A 24,842-nucleotide genomic window follows, 5' to 3' on the forward strand; every position below is an offset into this window, starting at 1 on the left:
TTTTCCAAAGACTGCTTACAGGGTGAGGAAACCATAATGCAATTTAGTAATTTGGGTGAACTGTCCTTTTAAAATGCGTTAGCTGTCAGCTACATAGTAAAACTAATAAAAACAGTAAATTATGGTACACAAAATATATTAAGGTTCTCTTTTTGATAGGGTCATGACTGGAACATACACCACTGCTCAAAAGTTTGGGGTCACTTAGACATTTCCTTGTTTTTGAAAGAAAAACTATTTTTTGACCATTAAAATAACATCAAATTGATCGGAAATACAGTGTAGACATTGTTAATATTGTAAATTACTATTGTAGCTGGAAATGGCAGATTTTTTATGGAATATCTACATTGGCGTACAGAGGCCCATTATCAGCAACCATCACTTGTGTTAGCTAATCCAAGTTTATCATTTTAAAAGGCTAATTGATCATTAGAAAACCCTTTTGCAATTATGTTAGCACAGCTGAAAACGGCTGTTCTGATTAAAGAAGCAATAAAACTGGCCTTCTTTAGACTAGTTGAGTATCTGGAGCATCAGCATTTGTGGGTTCGATTACAGGCTAAAAATGGCTAGAAACAAAGCACTTTCTTCTGAAACTCATCAGTCTATTCTTGTTCTGAGAAATGAAGGCTATACCATGCAAGAAATTGCCAAGAAACTGAAGATCTCATACAACTCTGTGTACTACTCCCTTCACAGAACAGCGCAAACTGTCTCTAACCAGAATAGAAAGAGGAGTGGGAGGCCCCGGTGCACAACTGAGCAAGAGGACAAGTACATTAGAGTGTCTAGTTTGAGAAACAGATGCCTCACAAGTCTTCAACTGGCAGCTTCATTAAATAGTACCCACAAAACACGTCTCAACGTCAACAGTGAAGAGGCGACTCCGGGATGCTGGCCTTCTAGGCAGAGTTCCTCTCTACAGTGTCTGTGTTCTTTTGCCCATCTTAATCTTTTCTTTTTATTGGCCAGTCTAAGATATGGGCTTTTCTTTGCAACTCTGCCTAGAAGGCCAGAGTCGCCTCTTCACTGTTGACGTTGAGGCCGGTGTTTTGTTATTTTAATGGACAAATAATGTGCTTTCTTTCAAAAACAAGGACATTTCTAAGTGACCCCAAACTTTAAAACGGTAGTGTATATACTGTTGAGATTGAGAGTGATTGTTTTAGTACTGGCCTTTAACTGTAACAGTTTACCCTGGAGCTGATCCTGTGACAGTAATTGCCCTTGCAGTACCTGTCATTTCAAACAGTTGCAATAATTGATTGATGAATGTGGGAAAATAAGGTGGAAAACCTTGTGTCTTAACAACGTGATCAGTAAGTGGGATGTGTTTATGATGAACAAGTAATTTTCCTCCTGGGTCACCATTCAAGGTTTGGAAAGAAAGTGAACAACATCTCACAGTTTACTGCTCCCACATCTTTATTAGTGAATCTCATTCCAACATGAGTGCACCGGATATGAATTCCTGAAGTACCACTTAAATATCAAACAATTATAGAACTTGATATAAAATAGCTCGTGGCATATAAGAAACAAACATACTCCAGTACAGTATGTGTATGTATGTGTACATTTGAAAGTCACAGGCACTGATTCACTGTTCATACTCATTCACAGCGTATTCTTATTTGTCTTTGGGTTGGAATGTTTGCTGACTTGACACAATGTCACTTCAAAGGATTGTGTTGATGTTTCCTATCAAGTCCTTACATGTGTATAAGGAAGGCGGGCCTGATAAAAGGATTTCAAAAGGTTTGATATCTGCACAAACTGTTAAACACGTTCCTTCTGTTCGAACCATAAGGCCTTTCAATACTGATCAAATAGAGGAGCACATTCATGTGTTGCTGAGATAACACCTTCACACCCATGCCCGGGGTATGTGGCAGGTAGCTTAACGGTTAAGAGCACTGGGCCAATAACCCACAGGGTTGCTGGTTTGACTCCCTGAGCCGACTAGGTGGACCCTTGCGCAAGGCACTTAACCCTAATTGATCCTGTTAGTCACTCTGGATCAGAGTGTTTGCTAAATAATGGATGAGGAGAGATCTGTTCCTGAGAAACATTATGTCTCCAGATTTTATTTGAATACATACAAATGTTTTTCTCCTAATTTCATGTAACACATTTATAGTCTTGTTTTTTTATTTCAGGTGTTTGCCAAAGCAATATTATTATGACTTTTATGTTAGCAGTTCTGTTTTTGAAAACAGCAAAAATAAGTTATATACCTCTACAAATGTAGGCTCACTATCCGTGCATCATAAAAGATGTAAGTCAATACACGCGCTGTATTGATTCTCAGCTCTTGGTTCTTCTTCCACATTTATCTGCAGGCCCAGTTGGTCAGCAGACTTCTCAACCGAGTTGTGATCATCTGCATGTGGGCTTGTTAGGAAAAGAGCATGCAGAGCAATGTTCTCTGCAAAGTCAAGATCCTCAAGCTCTGGGAATGGAGTCCACTGGATGTGGCCCCCTATCCTAATGGATCAGTCAATAGCAACCATTAAGAGAATGGGTGAGAGAACGCATACTTGGGGTATGCCACAGATGACGGTGAACCCATCTGTTCTAGGGTTGTTAACGAGAATGGCAAATTCAAATTCCCTGTAGAAGTAGCTAATGAGTAACAAGTTTGTGGGGGATGCCATGAGAGGATTTTCCAAATGCTGTTTCTGAGCACACTGTCGAAGGCATTTCTGAAGTAGATCAAGATGAGGTATAAAGTGACTTTCTATTCCAGGCATAATATGGTCCATGCAGCCACTCCCTTTTTTGTGAAAACAACTAACCAGATAGAACTAGTCCATAGGGATTGTGCCCCTAGATGAACTCCCCTATGTTTTCAAACAGGTCTGACAGTGCCTTTCGGTGCAATTTCAGGGGTCATTCTTGACCATCTCAGCATGGTTAGTGTCAATTCCTTGCCTTTTGACCAGTCCTTAGGTATTGACAAGTCGTCATTGTAAATAAGAATGTATTCTTAATTGATTTACCTGTATAAATAAAGGTAAATGATTGTCCCTAGATGAATTCCTCAATGTTTTCGAACAGGTCTGTTCCCGAACGGTGTTTGTTCCTTTTTGAGAAATATGTGGGTCAGCAAGGCCATACATGTTTGTTCCAAAAAAATTGGCCAGACTAGCACACCTGTGCTCTACCTTTCAGAAAGTGTGCCCTCTAGCACCAGGAAGCCAGAGCAGGGAGAGAAGAGAGGTGCTGCACCATGCATGCCACCATGACACCTGCAATTCTAATTCTGTTTTGAGAGCTCCCCTACACATTGGGGCTGCAAACTCCAAACTCCATATATGTGCTGGTGCACCCCTTTTACTATTATTATTGCATTGTGTCAAAAATCTAGATTTTCCTACACTCTGTTGTTTTAGTTCCAGACCTACTACCCAGTTCTCTTTAGTCCTTACATACCTTTTAAGCCTCAGGCCAATAACTTGCTTGGTCTTGGTGTCATAGTGATACAAATCTTCACTACTTTGTCCAATAATTTTTATGTGGCTTGTCCCTTCTCCTTTAAACAAGCTGATTTTATTTTGGCCTGGTCCAAATGTAATTTATATTTTACTCCTAGGTTTTTGGTTATGTGGTGTGTAATTCTTTTTATCCTGTTTTTCGATCTTGGATCTTTCTAATTTTAAGTCTGATCTTTGCAGTGATGAGGTGTTTGTTGCTGTATGTGTTCCCCTGTAAGCTCATGTGTCCAGTAGAGGTCTTTTCCATTTCCATTAGGCCTAATCATCCACAGTACATATTTTCCCAATAAGTCCCAGTATAATTGTGTCCTGACATATCGCTCCTTGAAGAATTGGGATGTTTGAGGGCAACTTTTACATTCCCAGTGTTGCAAGAGGGCAAGTCTGAGCATGAGATGTGCTCATAGCTATTGCATTACCAATATACTGTGTTGATGTAGTATTTTTTTCACAGATCATTTCTCCCAGTAGATGAATACGCAGGTTGGTCTGAACCTGTCTGAATGTATCTCTTTTTCCTTTTATCATTGTAAGAACATTATCCCTCGAAGGTTGATCGCTTGTCCATTTGTACCTCAATGATATACATTCAGGTCCATAATTATTGGCACCCTTGATAAAGGTGAGCAAAAAAAGACTGTATAAAATAAACCTAAAATATACTGCTCCAAAAAATAAAGGGAACACTTAAACAACACATCCTAGATCTGAATGAAAGAAATAATCTTATTAAATACTTTTTTCTTTACATAGTTGAATGTGCTGACAACAAAATCACACAAAAATAATCAATGGAAATCCAATTTATCAACCCATGGAGGTCTGGATTTGGAGTCACACTCAAAATTAAAGTGGAAAACCACACTACAGGCTGATCCAACTTTGATGTAATGTCCTTAAAACAAGTCAAAATGAGGCTCAGTAGTGTGTGTGGCCTCCACGTGCCTGTATGACCTCCCTACAATGCCTGGGCATGCTCCTGATGAGGTGGCGGATGGTCTCCTGAGGGATCTCCTCCCAGACCTGGACTAAAGCATCCGCCAACTCCTGGACAGTCTGTGGTGCAACGTGGCGTTGGTGGATGGAGCGAGACATGATGTCCCAGATGTGCTCAATTGGATTCAGGTTTGGGGAACGGGCGGACCAGTCCATAGCATCAATGCCTTCCTCTTGCAGGAACTGCTGACACACTCCAGCCACATGAGGTCTAGCATTGTCTTGCATTAGGAGGAACCCAGGGCCAACTGCACCAGCATATGGTCTCACAAGGGGTCTGAGGATCTCATCTCGGTACCTAATGGCAGTCATGCTACCTCTGGCAAGCACATGGAGGGCTGTGCGGCCCCCCAAAGAAATGCCACCCCACACCATGACTGACCCACCGCCAAACCGGTCATGCTGGAGGATGTTGCAGGCAGCAGAACGTTCTCCACGGCGTCTCCAGACTCTGTCACTTCTGTCACGTGCTCAGTGTGAATCTGCTTTCATCTGTGAAGAGCACAGGGCGCCAGTGGCGAATTTGCCAATCTTGGTGTTCTCTGGCAAATGCCAAACGTCCTGCACGGTGTTGGGCTGTAAGCACAACCCCCACCTGTGGATGTCGGGCCCTCATACCACCCTCATGGAGTCTGTTTCTGACCGTTTGAGCAGACACATGCACATTTGTGGCCTGCTGGAGGTCATTTTGCAGTGCTCTGGCAGTGCTCCTCCTGCTCCTCCTTGCACAAAGGCGGAGGTAACGGTCCTGCTGCTGGGTTGTTACCCTCCTACGACCTCCTCCACGTCTCCTGATGTACTGGCCTGTCTCCTGGTAGCGCCTCCATGCTCTGGACACTACGCTGACAGACACAGCAAAACTTCTTGCCACAGCTCGCATTGATGTGCCATCCTGGATGAGTTGCACTACCTGAGCCACTTGTGTGGGTTGTAGACTCCGTCTCATGCTACCACTAGAGTGAAAGCACTGCCAGCATTCAAAAGTGACAAAAACATCAGCCAGGAAGCATAGGAACTGAGAAGTGGTCTGTGGTCCCCACCTGCAGAACCACTCCTTTATTGGGGGTGTCTTGCTAATTGCTTATCATTTCCACCTGTTGTCTATTCCATTTGCACAACAGCATGTGAAATGTATTGTCAATCAGTGTTGCTTCCTAAGTGGACAGTTTGATTTCACAGAAGTGTGATTGACTTGGAGTTACATTGTGTTGTTTAAGTGTTCCCTTTATTTTTTTGAGCAGTGTATTAAATGATATTGGAGAACTCATCGGGAGGGGTCTTAGGGGGTTCAAGTCCGGAGACTGAGATGGCCATTGGAAAATGTTGATTTAGTGGTCAGTTAACCATTCTTTGTAAATTTTGATTAGTGGGGTATTGTCTTGCTGGAAGGTCCACTTGCGATCAAGTGTCAGCTTCCTGGCAGAAGCAACCAGGAAGTGTAGGAATGTCCTGGTACTTGGTAAAGTTCATAAGGCAGTTGACCTTAAAAGGGGCAATCTGCAGTCACATCGTCCATTTTTGGACTTTGGAATGAATGAAATGTTCATATTGATTCTTGAAGAACACTATTTATTTTATTTAACTAGGCAAATCAGTTAAGAACAACATTTTAATTAGAATGACAGCAGGTTATCTGCCTTGTTCAGGGGCAGAACAACATATATTTTTACCTTGTCAGCTCAGGGATTCAATCTAGCAACCTTTCGGTTACTGGCCCAACGCTCTAACCACTAGGCTACCTGCCACCCCATCCATATGACATCTTCATGGGGGATAGGAGATAAACTCTTTTAAGTTGCTTTCTCAACCATCCCCTTTGACTTTGTTCATTACTAGAGTTTTAAAATATGTTGATGCAATCAGATTTTTTCAGGTCCAAATGAGTTAAAGAAGATGGCCTGACAACTTTTTTTAATGCACAACACACCCTCCAAAATGTTTGCTTTACACCTGCAGAAAATCCTAATTTATTACTCCACAACTTTACAGTCATTTATTTCAAGCATATGAAATCCAATGCATAGAATTACATTTGCTACACCGGAGACTTTGTATTATAGAATTGTTACTTCCAAGATCACTTAGGGAGAGAAAAATGACTCCTTAAAAAAAGAGTGGCGAATGTAAGATCGTTTTCCTGCAGTCAATGACCAGAAGCACCCTCATTGGCCTCATGGGTGGAATGTTATTAATATTTGTCATCATTTATTATACAATTAAGAATATTAAAAAAATCCTGTGTTTCTATGTCAAACAGTTTTGTTATATTTCAGTCTTCTGTGATGTATATAAAGTGTAATAGTGGGATGCAAACTCAACATTTTATACATTTCAACTCTATATCTGACATGGTACAGGTGTCTTCTTTTTTCTAAGCCCATAACCATGTGTGTGAAGAGTATACTTTTGTTTCAAAGTAGATTTGTTTAATAAGACTACCAAGAATCACTCTGTGTGACCTTGATTTAGCCCACTGCAGTAAAATGATTTATTAAACAAGGTTTCACAGCAAGTTCAATGTTATAGTAAAACCACAAAATGTTACTCTGTTAGCCTACGGTTGTCACAGTATCCAACGAAGGTGGCGCCCCTCCTCGGTCGGGCGGCGCTCGGCGTCGCCGGCCTATTAGCTGCCACCGATCCATGTTTCTGTGTCTTTTGGTTTTGTCTGTCTATCCCGCACCTGTTTTGTGTCTGTCCTTAGTGGGGGGTATTTAGTGTGTATTTTCAGTTTGGGTTCTCGTGCGGGATTGTTTATTGTCCACTCAGGACAGTTGTGTGTGTGGCCTGTTTCGCTGGCCTGTGTACGACTTATTGCCGGGCTGCGCCCCGTGCGCTTCTCTTCATGTTTTCTTTTGGGAATGTGTTTTCTTGGCGTACTTAAGCGCCCTGTGCCTTTCGGCTATTGTATTTTTGTTTACCGTGGCATTAAAACACTGTTGCTCCGGACCTCTGTCTCCTGCGCCTGATTCCGCATCTCCACTGGTCCTAGAATTCCGTGACAGAATCCCGCACCGATCATGGAGTCAGCAGGAGCAGAGGCGCCGTCCATGGCTGAGCAGGTCTCGCAACACGCCAGCCTCCTCCACCGCCTAGGCTCGGCCATGGACCAGGTGTTGGCCCGGTTGGAGAGCTGGGAGAGAGGTGCTTCCCCAGCCAGACCAGATTCGGTCCCTCACCCTGCGCCCCTACCCACACACACTGAAGCCGTCGCCGGCGGTATCCGGATCACACCTCCCAGGGAGTTCGATGGGACGGCCGCTGGGTGCAAGGGGTTCTTGCTCCAGTTGGAACTGTACCTGGCGACCGTCCGCCCCCCCCCCCCGACGAAGAGAGGGTGAGCGTCCTCGTCTCCTGTCTCACGGGCCGAGCCCTGGAATGGGCCAATGCGGTCTGGGATGGTCCAGACTCGGCTCGGGGCGACTACCCTGAGTTCACCCGCCGCTTCCGGGCAGTTTTCGATCATCCCCCGGAGGGCAGGGCGGCGGGTGAGCGTCTATTTCATCTGAGACAGGAGACGAGGAGCGCTCAGGATTTCGCCCTGGAATTCCGGACTCTCGCCGCTGGATCGGGGTGGAACGAGCGGCCTTGATAGACCACTATAGGTGTAGTCTTCACGAGGACGTCCGCCGGGAGCTGGCTTGTAGGGACAACACCTCCACCCTAGACCAACTGGTGGATTTGTCCATTAGATTGGACAACCTACTGGCTGCCCGGGGACGTTCCAGTCGGGGCCTGTTCGTTCCGCCTCCCAGTCCTCCTGCTCCACAGCCCATGGAGATAAGGGGGGCTGCGTCGAGGAGGACCGGAGGGGGGGGTCTCTCCTGCACCCGCTGTGGGTGCAGAGGACACACTGTGGACCGGTGCTGGAGAGGTCCACCCGGGAGTTCGGAGGGCAGGCAGAGCACTACTTCGACCCCCCAGGTGAGTCCGCACCAGCCACACCCAGAGCCCCCTGTCGACCACATGTACACCTCCATTTGTTTTCCTGATTTTTTCCCCTCACTTCCAGTATAGGGCACTAGTCGATTCAGGTGCAGCTGGAAGTTTTATGGACCGTGGGTTAGCTCAGAGGTTAGGGATTCCCCTGGTTCAGCTGGACCACCCCTTCCCCGTGCACGCCCTAGATAGTCGACCGCTAGGGTCAGGCCAAGTAGGGGAGGTCACAGTGCCACTGGTTATGCAGACATGGGGGGTCATGAGGAACGTATCAGCCTGTTCCTCATTGACTCCCCGGCATTTCCAGTGGTACTGGGAATCCCCTGGCTAGCCACTCACAACCCTCAGATTTCGTGGAGGCAGAGGGCTCTTAAGGGGTGGTCGAGGGAGTGCTCAGGTAGGTGTATAGGAGTTTCCATCGGTGCGACTACGGTGGAGAGTCCAGACCAAGTCTCCACCGTGCACATTCCCTCAGAGTATGCCGATTTGGCTATCGCCTTCAGTAAGACGAAGGCGACTCTATTACCCCCCCATCGACGAGGGGATTGTGCGATAAACCTCCAGGCCGACGCGGTCCTTCCTAGGAGTCACGTGTATCCTCTGTCTCAGGAGGAGACAGCGGCTATGGAGACATACGTCACAGAGTCTTTGAGACAGGGATATATTCGGCCATCCAAGTCCCCCGTCTCCTCAAGCTTTTTTTTCGTGAAGAAGAAGGAGGGAGGTCTGCGCCCGTGCATTGACTATAGAGGTCTAAATGCTATCACAGTGGTTTTCAGTTACCCGCTACCTCTCATTGCTACGGCAGTGGAGTCATTTCACGGGGCGCGCTTCTTCACGAAATTAGATCTCAGGAGCGCGTATAACCTGGTGCGTATCCGAGATGGAGACGAGTGGAAAACCGCATTTAGTACCACATCTGACCATTATGAGTACCTCGTCATGCCGTATCGGTAAAAAAATGCTCCCGCGGTCTTCCAATCCTTTGTGGACGAGGTCCTTAGGGACATGCTCGGGCAGGGTGTGGTGGTGTACATCGATGACATCCTGATCTAGTCTGCCATACGCGCCGAGCATGTGTCCCTGGTGCGTAAAGTGCTTGGACGGCTGCTGGAGCATAACCTATACATCAAGGCTGAGAAATGTGAGTTCTCCAAACGAGCCGTCTCTTTTCTGGGATACCGCATTTCCACCTCGGGGGTGGTGGTGGAATGTGACCGCGTTACGGCTGTGCGTAATTGGCCAACCCCAACCACTGTGAAGGAGGTGCAGCGGTTCTTGGGGTTCGCTAATTATTATCGGAGGTTTATCCGGGGTTTTGGCCAGGTGGCGGCTCCCATTACCTCACTGTTGAAGGGGGGTCCGGTGCGGCTACGATGGTCAGCAGAGGCGGACAGAGCCTTCCATCGTCTGAAGGTGCTGTTTACCAACGCTCCTGTCCTGGCGCATCCGGATCCCTCTTTGCCATTCATAGTGGAGGTGGACGCGTCCGAGGCTGGGGTAGGAGCTGTGCTATCGCAGCGCTCGGGCGTTCCTCCGAAGCTCCGCCCATGTGCATTCTTTTCCAAGAAGCTGAGCCCGGCGGAGTGCAACTATGATGTGGGGGACCGGGAGCTGTTAGCCGTGGTCAGGGCTTTGACGGTGTGGAGACATTGGCTTGAGGGGGCACGTCATCCTTTTCTCATCCGGACCGACCACCGTAACCTGGAGTATATCCGGGCAGTGAGGAGGCTTAATCCCCGTCAGGCAAGGTGGGCCATGTTCTTTACGAGGTTTCGCTTTACCCTCTCGTACATTCCAGGTTCCCGGAACCGGAAGGCTGACGCACTGTCGCGTCTCTACAACACCGAGGAGCGGACCATCGATCCTACTCCCACACTCCCCGCCTCCTGTCTGGTGGCACCGGTGGTATGGGAGGTGGATGCGGACATCGAGCGGGCGGGTCGGTCAGAACCCACTCCACCTCAGTGTCCCGTGGGCTTGAAATACGTTCCGCTTGGTGTTCGCGATCGCCTGATCCGATGGTCCCATACTCTACCCTCCTCGGGTTATCCTGGGGTGGAACGGACAGTGTGGGGCCTGAAGGGGAGGTACTGGTGGCCCACCTTGGTTGAGGATGTTCGGCGTTATGTCTCTTCCTGTTCGGTATGCGCCCAGTGCAAGGCTCCTAGACACCTGCCTCGAGGGAAATTACAGCCCCTCCCCGTTCCACAATGGCCTTGGTCTCACCTCTCGGTGGATTTCCTCACGGATCTCCCGCCGTCCCAGGGGAACACTGCGATCCTGGTCGTTGTGGACCGGTTCTCTATGTCCTGCCGTCTGCTCCCTTTGCCCGGTCTTCCCACGGCCCTGCAGACCGCGGAGGCCCTGTTCACCCATGTCTTCCGGCACTATGGGGTGCCCGAGGACATCGTATCTGATCGGGGTCCCCAGTTCACGTCCAGGGTGTGGAGGTCGTTTATGGAGAGGCTGGGGGTCTCGGTCAGCCTGACCTCGGGTTTCCACCCCGAGAGTATTGGGCAGGTCGAGCGCATTAACCAGGATGTGGGCAGGTTCCTGCGGTCGTATTGCCGGGACCGTCCAGGGGAGTGGGCGCAGTTCGTACCATGGGCCCGAGATGGCCCAGAACTCTCAGCGCCACTCCTCTACTAACCTGTCACCCTTCCAGGTTGTATTGGGGTATCAGCCGGTCCTGGTGTGATGGCAACAGAGCCAGACGGAGGCTCCTGCGGTGGAGGCATGGGTGAAGCGCTCTCAGGAGACCTGGAATGCAGTCCAGGAGTGTCTAAGGAGGGCTGGTGAACGACACAAAGAGAACGCTGACCGCCACCGCAGTGAAGCCCCCGTGTTTAACCCGGGGGACAGAGTCTGGCTCTCGACCCGGAACCTGCCCCTCCGCCTGCCCTGCCGGAAGCTGGGTCCGCGATTTGTGGGGCCGTTCAAAGTCCTGAGGAGGATAAACGAGGTGTGTTACAGGTTACAACTCCCTTCATATTACCGCATTAACCCCTCGTTTCATGTCTCTCCTCAGGCCGGTGGTAGCTGGTCCGCTGCAGGACGATGAGGTGCGGGAGGTCCCCCCGCCCCCCCTGGACATCGGGGGGGCCCCGGTCTACACAGTCCGAGCCATCCTGGACTCCCGACGTCGGGTAGGGGGCCTGCAGTACCTCGTGGACTGGGAGGGGTACGGTCTGGAGGAGAGATGCTGGGTTCCGGCGGTGGACGTTCTGGATCCACCTATGCTGCAGGAATTCCACCGTCGCCGTCCGGATCGGCGCGGGAGGGGTACTGTCACAGTATCCAACGAAGGTGGCACCCCTCCTCGGTCGGGCGGAGCTCGGCGATCGTCGTCGCCGGCCTATTAGCTGCCACCGATCCATGTTTCTGTGTCTTTTGGTTTTGTCTGTCTATCCCGCACCTGTTTTGTGTCTGTCATTAGTGGGGGGTTATTTAGTGTGTATTTTCAGTTTGGGTTCTCGTGCGGGATTGTTTATTGTCCACTCAGGACAGTTGCCTGTTTCGCTGGCCTGTGTACGACTTATTGCCGGGCTGCGCCCCGTGCGCTTTTCTTCGTGTTTTCTTTTAGGAATGTGTTTTCCTGGCGGACTTATTTAAGCGCCCTGTGCCTTTCGGCTTTTGTATTTTTGTTTACCGTGGCATTAAAACACTGTTGCTCCGGACCTCTGGCTCCTGCGACTGATTCCGCATCTCCACTGGTCCTAGAATTCCGTGACAACGGTGGCCCTATGGGGCCAACTATAAAAGCACTAACTGAAGGGGATGATGGATTTACCTGATCTCAGGCTAATAGTAATCTCACCCATGGCACGTTCCATGGCAGAGAATGGATTTGGGTTCCCCCCCATCTCTCAAAGCTATAAGAGGAGAAATATACCTGTTTATTCATACAGGTCAATTTACCATTTATCTCGCATCTGAGGTCATAACAATACAATTATCACCAGTAAGTCACCATTGAGACCAATATCTATTTTAAAATGGAACCCTGCATACACACAAGTTATAAAATAAAATAAAAATACAATAGAATATAATACAAATATTCAAGAAAAACAATCACATTCCTCAGCAAGGAGGTCCCTAAACAAGATTTTGAACTGCCCAAGAGGCAACAGAATCTGCATTTGTAGGGAACTCTGGTTGTTCCATACATGGTGTGCAAATAAGCTAAAAGCAGATTTACCTAAGTCTGAGGAGACCGAAATGGTTTCCAGAGTTAGTCATCCCTGAGACCGGGTATGTACCTGTACGGTTATTAATGATGTTAGAATTTATAGATGAACGAGAGCAATGGATCGACCTATGTGATTTCAGAGAGGGCCAGCCTACTTTCTGGTAAAGAATGCAGTGGTGTGTACTGAACCTTTCACCTGTAGTAAAATGTAGTACGTAATGGTAAACTGCAGAGATCCCAAGCATTATAACATGGATAGATCCTCCAGTGTGAGAAACTGAGGATACCAACCAAAGCTAGAAAAGCAAACATACACTCTTAGAAAAAAGTTGTTACCTAAAGCCATAAAGGGTTATTTGACTTGTCCCTGTAGCATAACCCTTTTTGGTTGCAGGTAGAACCTTTTCATTTAAGCATTTTTCATCTTCAGATGAAAAAGGTTTCTAGTTGAATCCGACCTGTCCTCAAAGAACCCCTTTAGAAACCTTTAGTCTAATATTTTTCAAGGAGCAAATACACAAATCACATTTTCAACATGTTCTCTTCCAGCCTTTTACAACTAACTCAATACCTCTTGTGAAATTGTTCTGAGGTTTCATCTTCATGACTGGCACTGTGCTGGTTCTTTTAAACTGGCAGCCATAGCTCATGTCCCAGCCTCAGTCTCAGGGCAGCTGTGCAGGCATGTTGGAGCATCTCACATTACAGGTGCAGTATTCTTAAGAGGGTACAGGATATACACTGGCAGCATTAGTTGAGAGCCATGATAAGAATCAAATAGTTCAGCACTAATGCCATATCATCTTAACATTGCTGTCGTCTTGTTTCTTAAGTACTATAAAGCAATGCAAACACAAACGGAAAGAGGCTACAAGGTAGGTCACGACCCTGTCTCCTCAGATCCACTAGATCATCCTCAGGGCGTTAATACATGTTATAACAGATATATGAGGTTGATGGCCTGATGGAGCACGTTGTCATTGGCGATCGATTTTCAAGATGTGCAAAATATATTTTTCCTTTGACAGATAAGACTGTTTTTGGTTCCCTTGATGATTTATTTCAAGTTTAAAACACTTTTATTATGCCCCACTGCTAGCTGTGTTTCATTTCATACATCATTTGGATAAGATAAAGATATAGGTTTCTGTTTTATCCTCAACGGAAAATCATAATGTTCTGGAATAGTTGTATTTAGTGCATATCTTATGAGGCCTTAGAACTGTCAATCCTGTCCACTCAGATGTATTATAATCCTATTAAAGTCATATATTGAGTAATGGCATTAAAATGAATTTATAAGTGAACTTTAATTAAAAAGAAACAGAAACAGTAGAGGTTTGACAATTATTGACATAATATGTTTGACATAATACATTTTGAAGCCTATGTGAGGATATCTAAATACTGTAATGTTACATGGCTTTTTTTTTTACATTGAACATACCACACATAATAACACTTCTGTATGCAACATTTCTCCAAACATAAACCAATAAACTGAAAGAACACAAGCGCACAGTCTTGCTGGACCTCAAACCTTGGTGTGCTTCAGGTGGGTGTGGCAGGTGTGATGCAGAGCCCTGTCTTTGTCGGTTTCGGGGGACAGGACGGACCCTACAGGGGAGACACTGATGGGACAGCCAGATAAACAGAGAACCATGGGCTTTCCCACTCCTGTACCATAGTTAACTGACAGCCATAACTTCCAACTTCTGCTTCAAAAAATAACGGCAAGAGAGAACAAGGCAACAGGAAACGAAATGGGGTTTTCATGTTTTATGCCAAATACTCTTCAAAGCAGACCCTGGATAAATACAGATATAGGTTGATTTAACTGTCTTTCAGTTACAGCATCTATAATAGATGACAGCAGTTATTTTATGACAGCAGTTATTTTTCAGTAAAACATTTGTTTAGTAAATATTCGAACTAGTAAAACTACAAAACTGTTCCCTTTTTCACCATGGGTTGATTTAACAATTGAATGACTTTAGGAAATGATTTCAAATATTTGAATACATTTCTCAGAGTAACTACTTTTAAAACAACTGTATTCGATTATGGCTGTCAGAAACGAGGTACTTAAAATAAATAAATACCTTACAAGTAATTTAAATAAAAAATACATTTAAACTTTTAGCATGATTTGGGACATATCAATCAAGGCCTGTCTTTCAGTTAAAGCATCTATAATAAATGACAGCAGTTATTTTTCAGCAAAACATTTGTTTAGTAAATATTAGAACTAGTAAAACTACACTGTTCCCTTTTTCATCATAAAAAAAGCAATTCACAGTACTTAAATGTACATTACAACATAAAGGATAGTATAACTACAAACATACTCTATATTAACCTGAATTCTGAGCAATAGAAATATAAGGGGTACCTACATAATACATTCATTTATAACACAAACATAACACATTCATAAGCATTATGACTGGCTTCAACACTGATATATCTTAGACACCGGGGATGAAGATTGACGAACTGTTCACATATGTGTATTTCTCATCATGATCTTGGTCCTCCAGAAGTTTCTCCAGAGGGTTGGGTTCTTCAGCCCCAGCAGGGCTCTGCTCCAGGGGCTGGGGCTGAGGGTCCTGCTGGGGCATGGTGGGGGTCACTGGCATGGACATCGGAAGCAGCTGAGACCCAGCCAGAGTGGCAGGGTGAGAGGCAAACTGCACACCTGATGTTGGGATGGTGGTTAGCGGCTGGGCCCACGGGATATAAGTCAGCACCGAGTCCTGGAGGTCCACTTGCGGTAGGGCTGTGGATGCTGGTGCTAGGGTCTGGACCGACAACATTGATGTGTTAGTAGTCAAAACCAAGTTGTGTTACAACTTGTTTGTACAGGTAAATGTGTATTGTCCTATGCTCTGTGGATAAGATGCAATGTTTACAGAGTTTACGCTCTATTCAGTTGGCACATGATCAAGATTTGTTGCTCTTTCACTCACCCCGAAGTTGGTAAAGAGAGGCGTGTGTGTGTAGGTGAGCATGGAGGATGGGCCCACCACGGTGTAGCTGGGACACATGGGCTGCATGTACGTGTCAGTGGTGAGGGGCAGGGTGGTGGTGGTTGAGGTGGTGGGGTCATGCTGCTGGAGGTACTCTGGGTAAGACCAATGGTTCATGGGCTGGAGAGCAGTAGCTGCAGGCTGGGCTATCCAACCTGTACAGAGGCCACCATCATTGACAGTGGAGGAGTCACTGGATAGGCTACTAGCCACTTCAAACCCGGAAGTCCCTATGGAGATACCATAATGGGTTAGCACTAGTAGCCAATACTATCGTACAGCTTTAAACTTATCATCCAAAGTAATGAGGGGAATATATACTCCAATTCACTTACCAAGCTGTGCATATGAAGGCAAGTTGTTGTTTAGGACCCCAACCTGTGAAAAATATATAATGATAAATCTACCTGAAGGAAGGGAATCTAAATAAACTCCAAAAGCCTTTCTTTTTCAAGCTGACTTACAATGGTATTTGAGCTTTAAAGCGCAGGATTTTACATTCAAATGCTGTATGTACATTACCAATGGTAAACCCCAGGTGTACATGTGGTGAGTGATTTGAATCCTTTTAAATGTCAACATAATTTAAACAGTAGCTACAAATCCACTGGCTTATAAGGTCATGTTCCTAAACTCTGTGTGTGTGTGTAGAACAATGTATTAACTTGTATTACTTCACACTCGAATAATGAGTAAATTATATCCATTGGTGTGTGTGTGTGTGCGTGCGTGCGTGCGTGCGTGCGTGCGTGCGTGCGTGCGTGCGCCTGTGTGTGAGACATATATGGAAGTTTGAAGGAAACAGTGGAATGGCAGGAGAGTTCTGGAACAGGAGACTTTTAAATTGAATCCAGGCATGCAAATTCACTTGCCAAGCTGGAGAACTTCTTTGTCCCCTGTATATTATAAACTGGGTGGTTTGAGACCTGAATGCTGATTGGCTGACAGCCATTTGGGGCAGCAGGTAGACTAGTGTTTAGAGATTTGGGCCAGTAACCAAAAGGTTTCTAGATCAAAACCCTGTGCTGACAATGTAAAAGTCTGTCATTCTGCCCCTGAACAAGGCAGTAAACCCACTGTTCCTAGGCTGTCATTGTAAATAAGAACTTGTTCTTAACTGACTTGCCTAGTTAAAAATAAAGGTTTAATTGAGTTGATAACCAGTTTATAATAGCAATAAGGTACCTCGCGGGTTTGTGGTATATGGTCAATATACCACGACTAAGGGCTGTGTCCAGGCACTCCGCGATGCGTCGTGCCTAAGAACAGACCTTAGCCATGGTATATTGGCCATATACCACACCCCCTCGTGCCTTACTGCTTAATTGTTGTTGCAAAAGGTGTGTCATATTTTCTATGACATATTCATCTTTAACCTAATTTTGTGTTTATCTTCTTTTAAAGACAAATACTACACATTTAGTAAAAAAAACTGAACTCAGTCCAACTTCTTCTACTGATCTGCTGAACCTTTCCATGAACCTCTGAGAACCTCTGTTTTTAGACTATCAAGTACCTCTGAGATTACGGACTATTGAGTAATACAGTCCATTTAGTTGGCTATCCCTTATTTGTTAACAGGCCCTCTACCTTTCCATCTCATCAGGGCCTGTGTGTTTGGAGTGTAGTGTTGAGAATGCCTTACTGTGTGTGTGTTGTGTGTTGTCAGAGGTAATTCATAGGTTGGTAAGAGGGCTCCTTGGCACGGCAGAGTTGATTTGCATAGGCCCTGTGCCCAGCCCTGCAGCCATGTTGTAACTGTCATGGAAAAACACCTGCATTAAATAAGGATAAAATCCCCTTTTTCTACCCTGCTGTAGGAATCTGATCTAATCTTCTCTAGGCTCCTTTCAGTTGACGTTGTGCATGTCCAGCCGAACGAAAGGTCTTCTCTCTCGTTTTTAGGGCATTTTGTAAAGATAAGAAAAAATGCTGAAGATTCTGGGTGACGCTTTAGGTTGACAGGTTGACAATTTAGGTTGACACTTATCTAAAATGTTTCAAATGGCATTCCTGTGGCTTCGCTGACTTGGTCTCTGTTCTCTTTTGTCTCCTGCTCTGTCTTGTTCAATTCTCTATTATAGGATGACAGGCTCACACTAATTCCATAGTTCTTGTTATGTTTCCCTCACCGCTCTAGGGGGCACTGTCTTGGCATTGTGGAGAAGCAGTCCTCGTTTCCTCCTCAGCAACTCTTTGACTGGGTCTCGGACTCGCACTCCTTGGTATGGCTTTTCATCAGGCTGCCCTGAGGAAGGAGCTATAGAGCCAATCACAGAAAGGAGAAACTGGCAGTTAGCTTATATCTGTGTTCGTAAGGGTAAAGTCTGCAACTACAGAACTCTATTATTCATTGATTGCTCTTTAAAGATGCAACACGGAGGTTCAGTTGCTTATTGTTTGCCTCATGGGTGTGGTAGGGAGGTGTGTCCCTTTCTGTCCTGAGGTAATTTCAAGACAATATTTTTGTCCATTTACGAGACAAAATTTTGTCTCGAGAGCACACACAAAAGAAAAAGTTATGTTAAAACTCTTTAAGAAGAGGTATCATAGATGTGATTTGCACCACAGATAGTGGTTCTGATTGGGTAAGTGGACAGGAAGGAACATAATAGAAACAAAAGAAGAAGCTCAAGTGTGCTACACCCAGCAACCTTATGTCTGTAGGCACTAAGAGAGACCGAAACACCTTGGACATTCTGCAAGTTTTAGCTTGAGATGAAACTGGACCTGAGTGTGGGGACCTCTTTAAGTAGGCCAAGTTGGAATTTGAAACGCACTTCTATTGTGAAACAAATCTTTTCAACAACATGAGAACAGCACATACTCACATGCTATATAAACTGTCATCTTTTTACAAACAAATTATTTGTCGATTTGATAGACTAGAGTAGGCTATAGAGAATTTCATGTTGATACATTCTAAATAGAGGGAGACATTTTACCATAGACATGTATTAATGACAACGCATTCAGAAGTTTATGACTAAGCGTGAATGAAAACTACTTGCGAGACGTACATTTTGAGCAGCGTTGTTGTCATTGTTGAAAAGGATATTTTGGAAGTTAAATTGCTACCAGTTCACTTCTATTACCTTTTTCAACTCCCACTTAATGAATTTGTTTTTGAATGAATCATCTTCTCTTAATGATATGTGCCAGTAGATATTTAATGCACCTTGATTATAACCTTGACTGACTATCGGACAAACTCCCTGTTCTTTCTCAGTGACTGAATTAATCAATTAATCACTCAACTAAGGCACGGCATCTGCAGATTAACTTTTACCTTCAATTTCTTATATTTTAGTGAGGGAAAAATCATGGTCTTTAGGCTCATGAAATTGGTCCATAGAAATGTTCCTTATTTAATACAAATTTGGTTGACTACGGAAAGGAATATCATATTGTGTTTTTTATAAAAAAGACTCTGCCTTTAAAAATGACTGTCACATACAATAAGACACTGCTTGTCTGTGCACATGTGTGTGACCAAGGTGTGTGAAACCGTGGGAACCGGTTTCCGTTGTCAGGTGTCTAGAGACTGATGATAATCTACAATGCAGAGGTGGAGGCCCTATGGTTTCAGATACTGGCGTTCTGGCTCAGATCTGGCTGTGTTGTTAGCTGGAGTGAGTCCTGCCACTTTCCTCTCCAGATCTAAATCTAGATCAGATTGCTTTACCCCCCCCCCCCAGCAACGGAACAGTCAGCTGACTGAACTTTCTAACCAAATAACAACTTTAAATGACCTTCACATTATTATTCAACTCTATAAGGCCCAATTACTAGCAGACAGTACAGCCCTTATGTGAAATTGTGTGTGCGTGTGTGTGTGTGTGTGCGTGTGCGCTCCCGAGCCATCAAGAGTAACTAATATGTTGTCACATGGCCAACAACTGAGATAAGGGACTTCCAAGGAAAGCCGGGGTGGCTGGAACATTGTTTGCATACTGAGGTGTGGAATGTTGTGGCCTATTAATTTATGTCAGCAGCCACTCTGACTCACTCGATCAAAAATGTACTGGAAATTCACCTTGAAGTGTACCTTTGTGGGGGGAAAACAGCCGGCTTTTTCCTTTGTTGATCACAAATAAGCCTTTTTTAAATGACTTGTAAAATCAACCAGACAAAATGAATTGGGTGGAAAACGGTTTCGTCGTAAAGGATTTGAAAAACTGCGGCATTGTCTGTTCTTACAGTAAATACTCCTTTTGTCTTATCTCTAGCAAATAGATTGTACTATATTTCACAAAGCTTCATTTAAAAGAAGGTAGTGCAGCTTGACTTCTTATCCTTGAACATGCAAAGAATGCTTTTCCCCCTGTGATGTACAGTACAGCCCCCATTCCTACATGAGCCCATCAACGCTGCACAAAACGTCCTCCTACATTTACACTTATATTACTGTGGTGCAAAAGACTGTAACTCATCCCAGTGTAGTAGATCATTCTGAATGTGTTATTTCACCTGGAGCAGGATCAATGAGTTAGCCAGCTAACTTTCCTAAATATTCTGAAACAACGTCATATTTCTGAATTTGATCTTTTTTTTCGACTTAACTACAGTAAGAAGTTGTTGTTTCATCCAAACAATGACACTTTATTAAATAACCAGCTAATGAACTTACAGTAAAACTTTAGGCAAGTCAAAAGATGAGCATAATCTTAAAATGTCAACTATCTCTTTAATTACACTAAGTGTGTCTGTAGTGCAGGCAGGCGGCCCTCACGCAGCCCCTGAGAAAGCCTTGGGCTCTGACAAGCAGTAACCACATGTATAGCATGCATGTCAGTGGGAAAGGAAGCTACAGCACAAAAGGATTACTCAGAGGTCATATCTTTACAACCAACCAATGGAAGGTAAAGCATGAGCTATAACACTATGAAACGGAATAAAATGTTTCCTTTTTTTGGAGGACCTTCGTAGTTTTTTTCTATAATGCATTATATTCCACTACCTATGGGAGAATATAAACTCTCAATGTAACTGGAGCAACCAGAAACTGTACAAATGGAAATTCGTTTGAGCGAGTGTGAGGGAATTATGTTGAAGGCGGTGTCCACAGTTAAAATTACGTATTTAATTGACATGAAACACATGAAGATCTAAGAGAACATGAAAAATAATTATGAATTCAGTCCTAGTCTTCATAAACACATATACACACACACGCACGCACGCACGCCGAACGCACTTACACACACACACCAGATTCCAAGCTGTACAAAAGAGGAAGCAATGCAGCTGTAATGTTTTACAGTGGTGTGGTGCTTGGGCCGTTTTTGCATATCAAGATTATAGCCAACCTCCAAATGATTGTCTTCCTCTTTCCAAACATAAAACTTTCTCCAGTGATGACAACATTGCTTTTAGCCCTTTTACTGCACGTCGATATGCTGAAGTAGAAAGTTACTCTAGTTAAAATTGTGGATTGCAAGTTAGGATTTGGTTCAAAGAGCTACTTTAACACCATCCCTGTCTCAGATTAAAGAATGTCAAAATCCCTCTGTCCAATCAAAGACCTAATCTTCTATTCCTTTTATATTGGCCTAAGTCTTACGTCTCCTCATGTGTTGTTGCTTTATAACGACTTTCTAAGTCGAAAACCACTGTAAATCATCTTAACCATGACACTAGGGTGGAAAAAGGTGACGAGGCTTGGAGGAAACTATCCATCAAGACTGACCTGAAACATGTCGCCACACAACTTGAACAGTTTACTCAGCAAATACTAAGTAGTAAATCCTTTTTCTGTAAGGAATGATGTATCAATTATGACCCTCAACTCTGACCCCAACTTTTGACCATCAATGACAATGTGCAAAATACTAATTTGCATGTAATAGTTTCCAGTGTTGTTGTCTTGTAGTAATCATATGGACATTTCCACAGCACCCCCTTACAGTACATATTGTAGAATGACTGGTTAGTTGGAGGAGGTAGGCTAGTTGACACTGAGTCACCTGCTATTACTTTCCCTGCAGTAAGATGTTAGCATACCATAGTCAAATATCTAAATGATTCTGTTTGGCAATGTTTGATCAATTGATGAAGTAAAAATATTATGTTTTGGAACATAGCACAATGTTTGTGTCAACATTTCCAATTTCTATTTAGATTCAATTTTTAAAAGGATCATGTACTTACATTTCTTCCAGTGCATGCTCTATGGCTGTCAGATATCTCAAGCGCTGAGTAATTTGTTGAATTGGTTGACTTTTCTTAATAGGATCTGAGTTTGAAACAGGACCATAGTGAGTGATGGGCTTCAGTGACTTGCTTTTTAACAGCCGCTACAAAACCTCAAGTGATGTCACATCTCTTCCAACCACAGGTTTCCCTGAGTGGTCCCAGTGTCACCAACGTTCCACTGACATTAACTGAGAGCTTGACTACTACACTCTTTTACACTCTAAACATGGCTGTCAGTGTCCACAAAGATCCAGTAGATGACCTGAATGGTACCAACATAAGGACTAAGGAATTTGCGATACATTTTTTATTATCCACACAATTCAAATAGTGACTATTGATAGTTACTACTTTCTTTACATTCTTAAAAATTCAAACCAGATTACAACAGAGTAAGTGTTGCTGCACAGTCTTGTACATGAATCAGCTTTCCCCCTCGTAAAGCCTGCAGAAATGTTGATGCATGGGGCAAAGAGAAAGATTTGCAGTTTTATAGCTAATCTCATGCTATTCTACACATTTTGCCATGAGGCTGAGAGAAAATGTTGCTGTTTTAAAGTTAATTTCCTGCAATTCTACACATTTAACCAACCGTGAGGCTGAGAGAAAATGTAGCATTTTTAAAGCTAATTTAAAGTAGAAATATAGGTGTTTTGACTGTGATAAAGGCACTGGATAGGTGAGGTGAAATGTGTTGCTTTAAAGGGTCAGTCATAGTAGTATGAGCTGTCTCATTTGCTAAATGAACAAATGCAATGGCAGTGGCGTGGTGCATAAAGTCATTGAAGCAGTGGCATGTGCCTCTATGCAGTCAGATTAGTGGTTTATTAAGGGTGTGGCTTTAAGTTAGTTCTTATTGGCAACCCATCCTGTGAGAGTGAATGTCATTCAAGTTCATCTGTTCTGCTATATTTCATCAAATCTGGTTAATCCAGTGCGCTGCTTGCTATGAATTCTATCTGACGGTGTTTGCATGTTTAGGTAAAAAGACAAATAATGTCCCGTTTGGAACACTGACGAGTAAAGATTTCTTCTTTGTAGCTCTCACACCAAATTAGCATAGAGCACATCTGCACAAATCTGATGCCTAAATTAAGCCTTTCAAAACCAACCCTGAAACTGAACTAAGCAAGTCTACTAGATATATCAGGAAATGCATAGGAAACACCTGCATATACTTAGAGGTTGACTGACCACCAACGCAGTACGAGACCTCATGTTCCCTTTCTTAGCAGTTTGTTCTCTCAAAAATGTGATGATTAATCTTCCAATGTCTGCATCCATCAGCATTATCTTAATCTGGGAGTTCTTATTTTTTCTATTTAAAGTCATGTAAAAAATAAGACAATTCCATTCCATTGCTAGCTAGACTAATGAAAACAATGGCGTAAACTGATTTTCAATCATCTCTAATTTGTAGTAGAAAGTTACAATGCAACACTTTGCCTTACAGCCTTCAAAAGCTGATAGATCAGTAGGCTACACATGCAATAGTGTCTAAGAGACACATACAAGCAACATTTCCAGGCTTTGAGATATCCATTGTAACCTTCATGATATGTTACCAATTGCTATTACTTTGACCAGAACATAATCAATAGATTGTAACTTACATTGTCATGGTGGGATAATTCTGTAGTTCCAGCTGGTCCTACACACTTGTCTAGAAGTTATCACTGTTCATTCTATTTTCTTCCCATGGCTTTTGAATGAGTGCACTGACTGATGCAAAGTATGGCTTCATTTAGATAGCTGATGCAAAGAAGCTGTTATACAGGGGTTTTCAAATGATCACAGAGGTGTTCTGTGGCTTTAAGCAAAATTAGTGTTTTGATTACAATAAACATTTATATTCACCATGATGTATTTTGAGGATTACTGGGTTGTAGCACTGACATTGTATCTCTCAGAAGTTGCTTTCTTTTTTCACAAAGGAAGATGCTCATTGGCTGCAGTTACCTACCCGGGCCCCCCCCCCCGCCCCCCCCCCCCCCCCCCCCCCCCCCCACGCACGCACGCCACGCACGCACACGCACACACACACACACGCACACACACACACACACACACACACACACACCACACACACACACACAAATAATTGAAAAGCTGAAATGTCTTGAGTCAATAAGTATGAACCCCCTTTGTTATGGCAAGCCTAAATAAGTTCAGGAGTAAACATTTGCTTAACAAGTCACATAATAAGTTGCATGGACTCTGTGTGCAATAATAGTGTTTAACATTATTTTTGTATGTCTACCTTATCTCTGTACCCCACACATGCAATTATCTGTAAGGTCCCTGAGTTGAGTAGTGAATTTCAAACACAGATTCAACCACAAAGACCAGGGATGTTTTCCAATACCTTGCAAAGAAGGGCACCTATTGGTAGATGGGTAAAAATAAAATAAAAAGCAGACATTGAATACCCCTTTGAGCATGGTGAAGTTGTTAATTACACTTTGGATGGTGTATCAATACACCGAGTCACTACAAAGATACAGGCGTCCTTCCTAACTCAGTTTCCAGAGAGGAAGGACACCGTTCAGGGATTTCACCATGAGGCCAATGGTGACTTTAAAACAGTTACAGGGTTTAATGGCTGTAATAGGAGAAAACTGAGGATGGATCAACAACATTGTAGTTACTCCACAATAGTAACCTAACTGACAGAGTGATAAGAAGGAAGCCTGATCAGAATAGAACTATTCCAAAACATGCATCCTGTTTGCAACAAGGCACTAAAGTAATACCAAAAAAAAGGCAAATCCAATACAACACATTACTGAGTACCACTCTCCATATTTTAAAACATTGTGGTGGCTGCATCATGTTATGGGTATGCTTGTAATTGTTAAGGACTGGGGAGTTTTCCGGATAAAAAATAAATGGAATGGAGCACAGGCAACATCCTAGAGGAAAACCTGGTTCAGTCTGCTTTCCACCAGACACTGGTAGATTAATTCACCTTTCAGCAGGACAATGACC

The 24,842-nt window shown here is 44.1% G+C and overlaps 1 protein-coding gene across 3 annotated transcripts; it reads right to left on the reverse strand.

Moving 5' to 3' along the window:
* Positions 1–13,921: 13,921 nt before the first annotated feature.
* pou2af1 (POU class 2 homeobox associating factor 1) lies at positions 13,922–23,550 on the reverse strand. 3 transcript variants are annotated; one of them, XM_014213704.3, is made up of 6 exons: positions 23,468–23,550; positions 21,810–21,894; positions 17,792–17,919; positions 15,995–16,037; positions 15,600–15,889; positions 13,922–15,431 (listed from the first exon to the last, which is right to left on the reverse strand). In XM_014213704.3, the coding sequence occupies exons 2-6, from the start codon at positions 21,823–21,825 to the stop codon at positions 15,099–15,101; spliced, it is 810 nt and encodes a 269-aa protein (XP_014069179.1). In that variant the 5' UTR covers positions 21,826–21,894; positions 23,468–23,550; the 3' UTR covers positions 13,922–15,098. The 3 variants fall into 3 exon arrangements, with proteins under 3 accessions (XP_014069179.1, XP_014069181.1, NP_001133547.1); XM_014213706.3 differs by lacking the exon at positions 23,468–23,550 and having other exon boundaries at positions 15,600–15,814; positions 21,810–22,064; NM_001140075.1 differs by lacking the exon at positions 23,468–23,550 and having other exon boundaries at positions 13,964–15,431; positions 21,810–21,896.
* Between the last annotated feature and the right edge of the window lie 1,292 nt (positions 23,551–24,842).

Source organism: Salmo salar, chromosome 09 (genome assembly GCF_965601325.2).
Source record: "Salmo salar chromosome 09, fSalSal1, whole genome shotgun sequence".
Taxonomy (NCBI): Eukaryota; Metazoa; Chordata; class Actinopteri; order Salmoniformes; family Salmonidae; genus Salmo; species Salmo salar.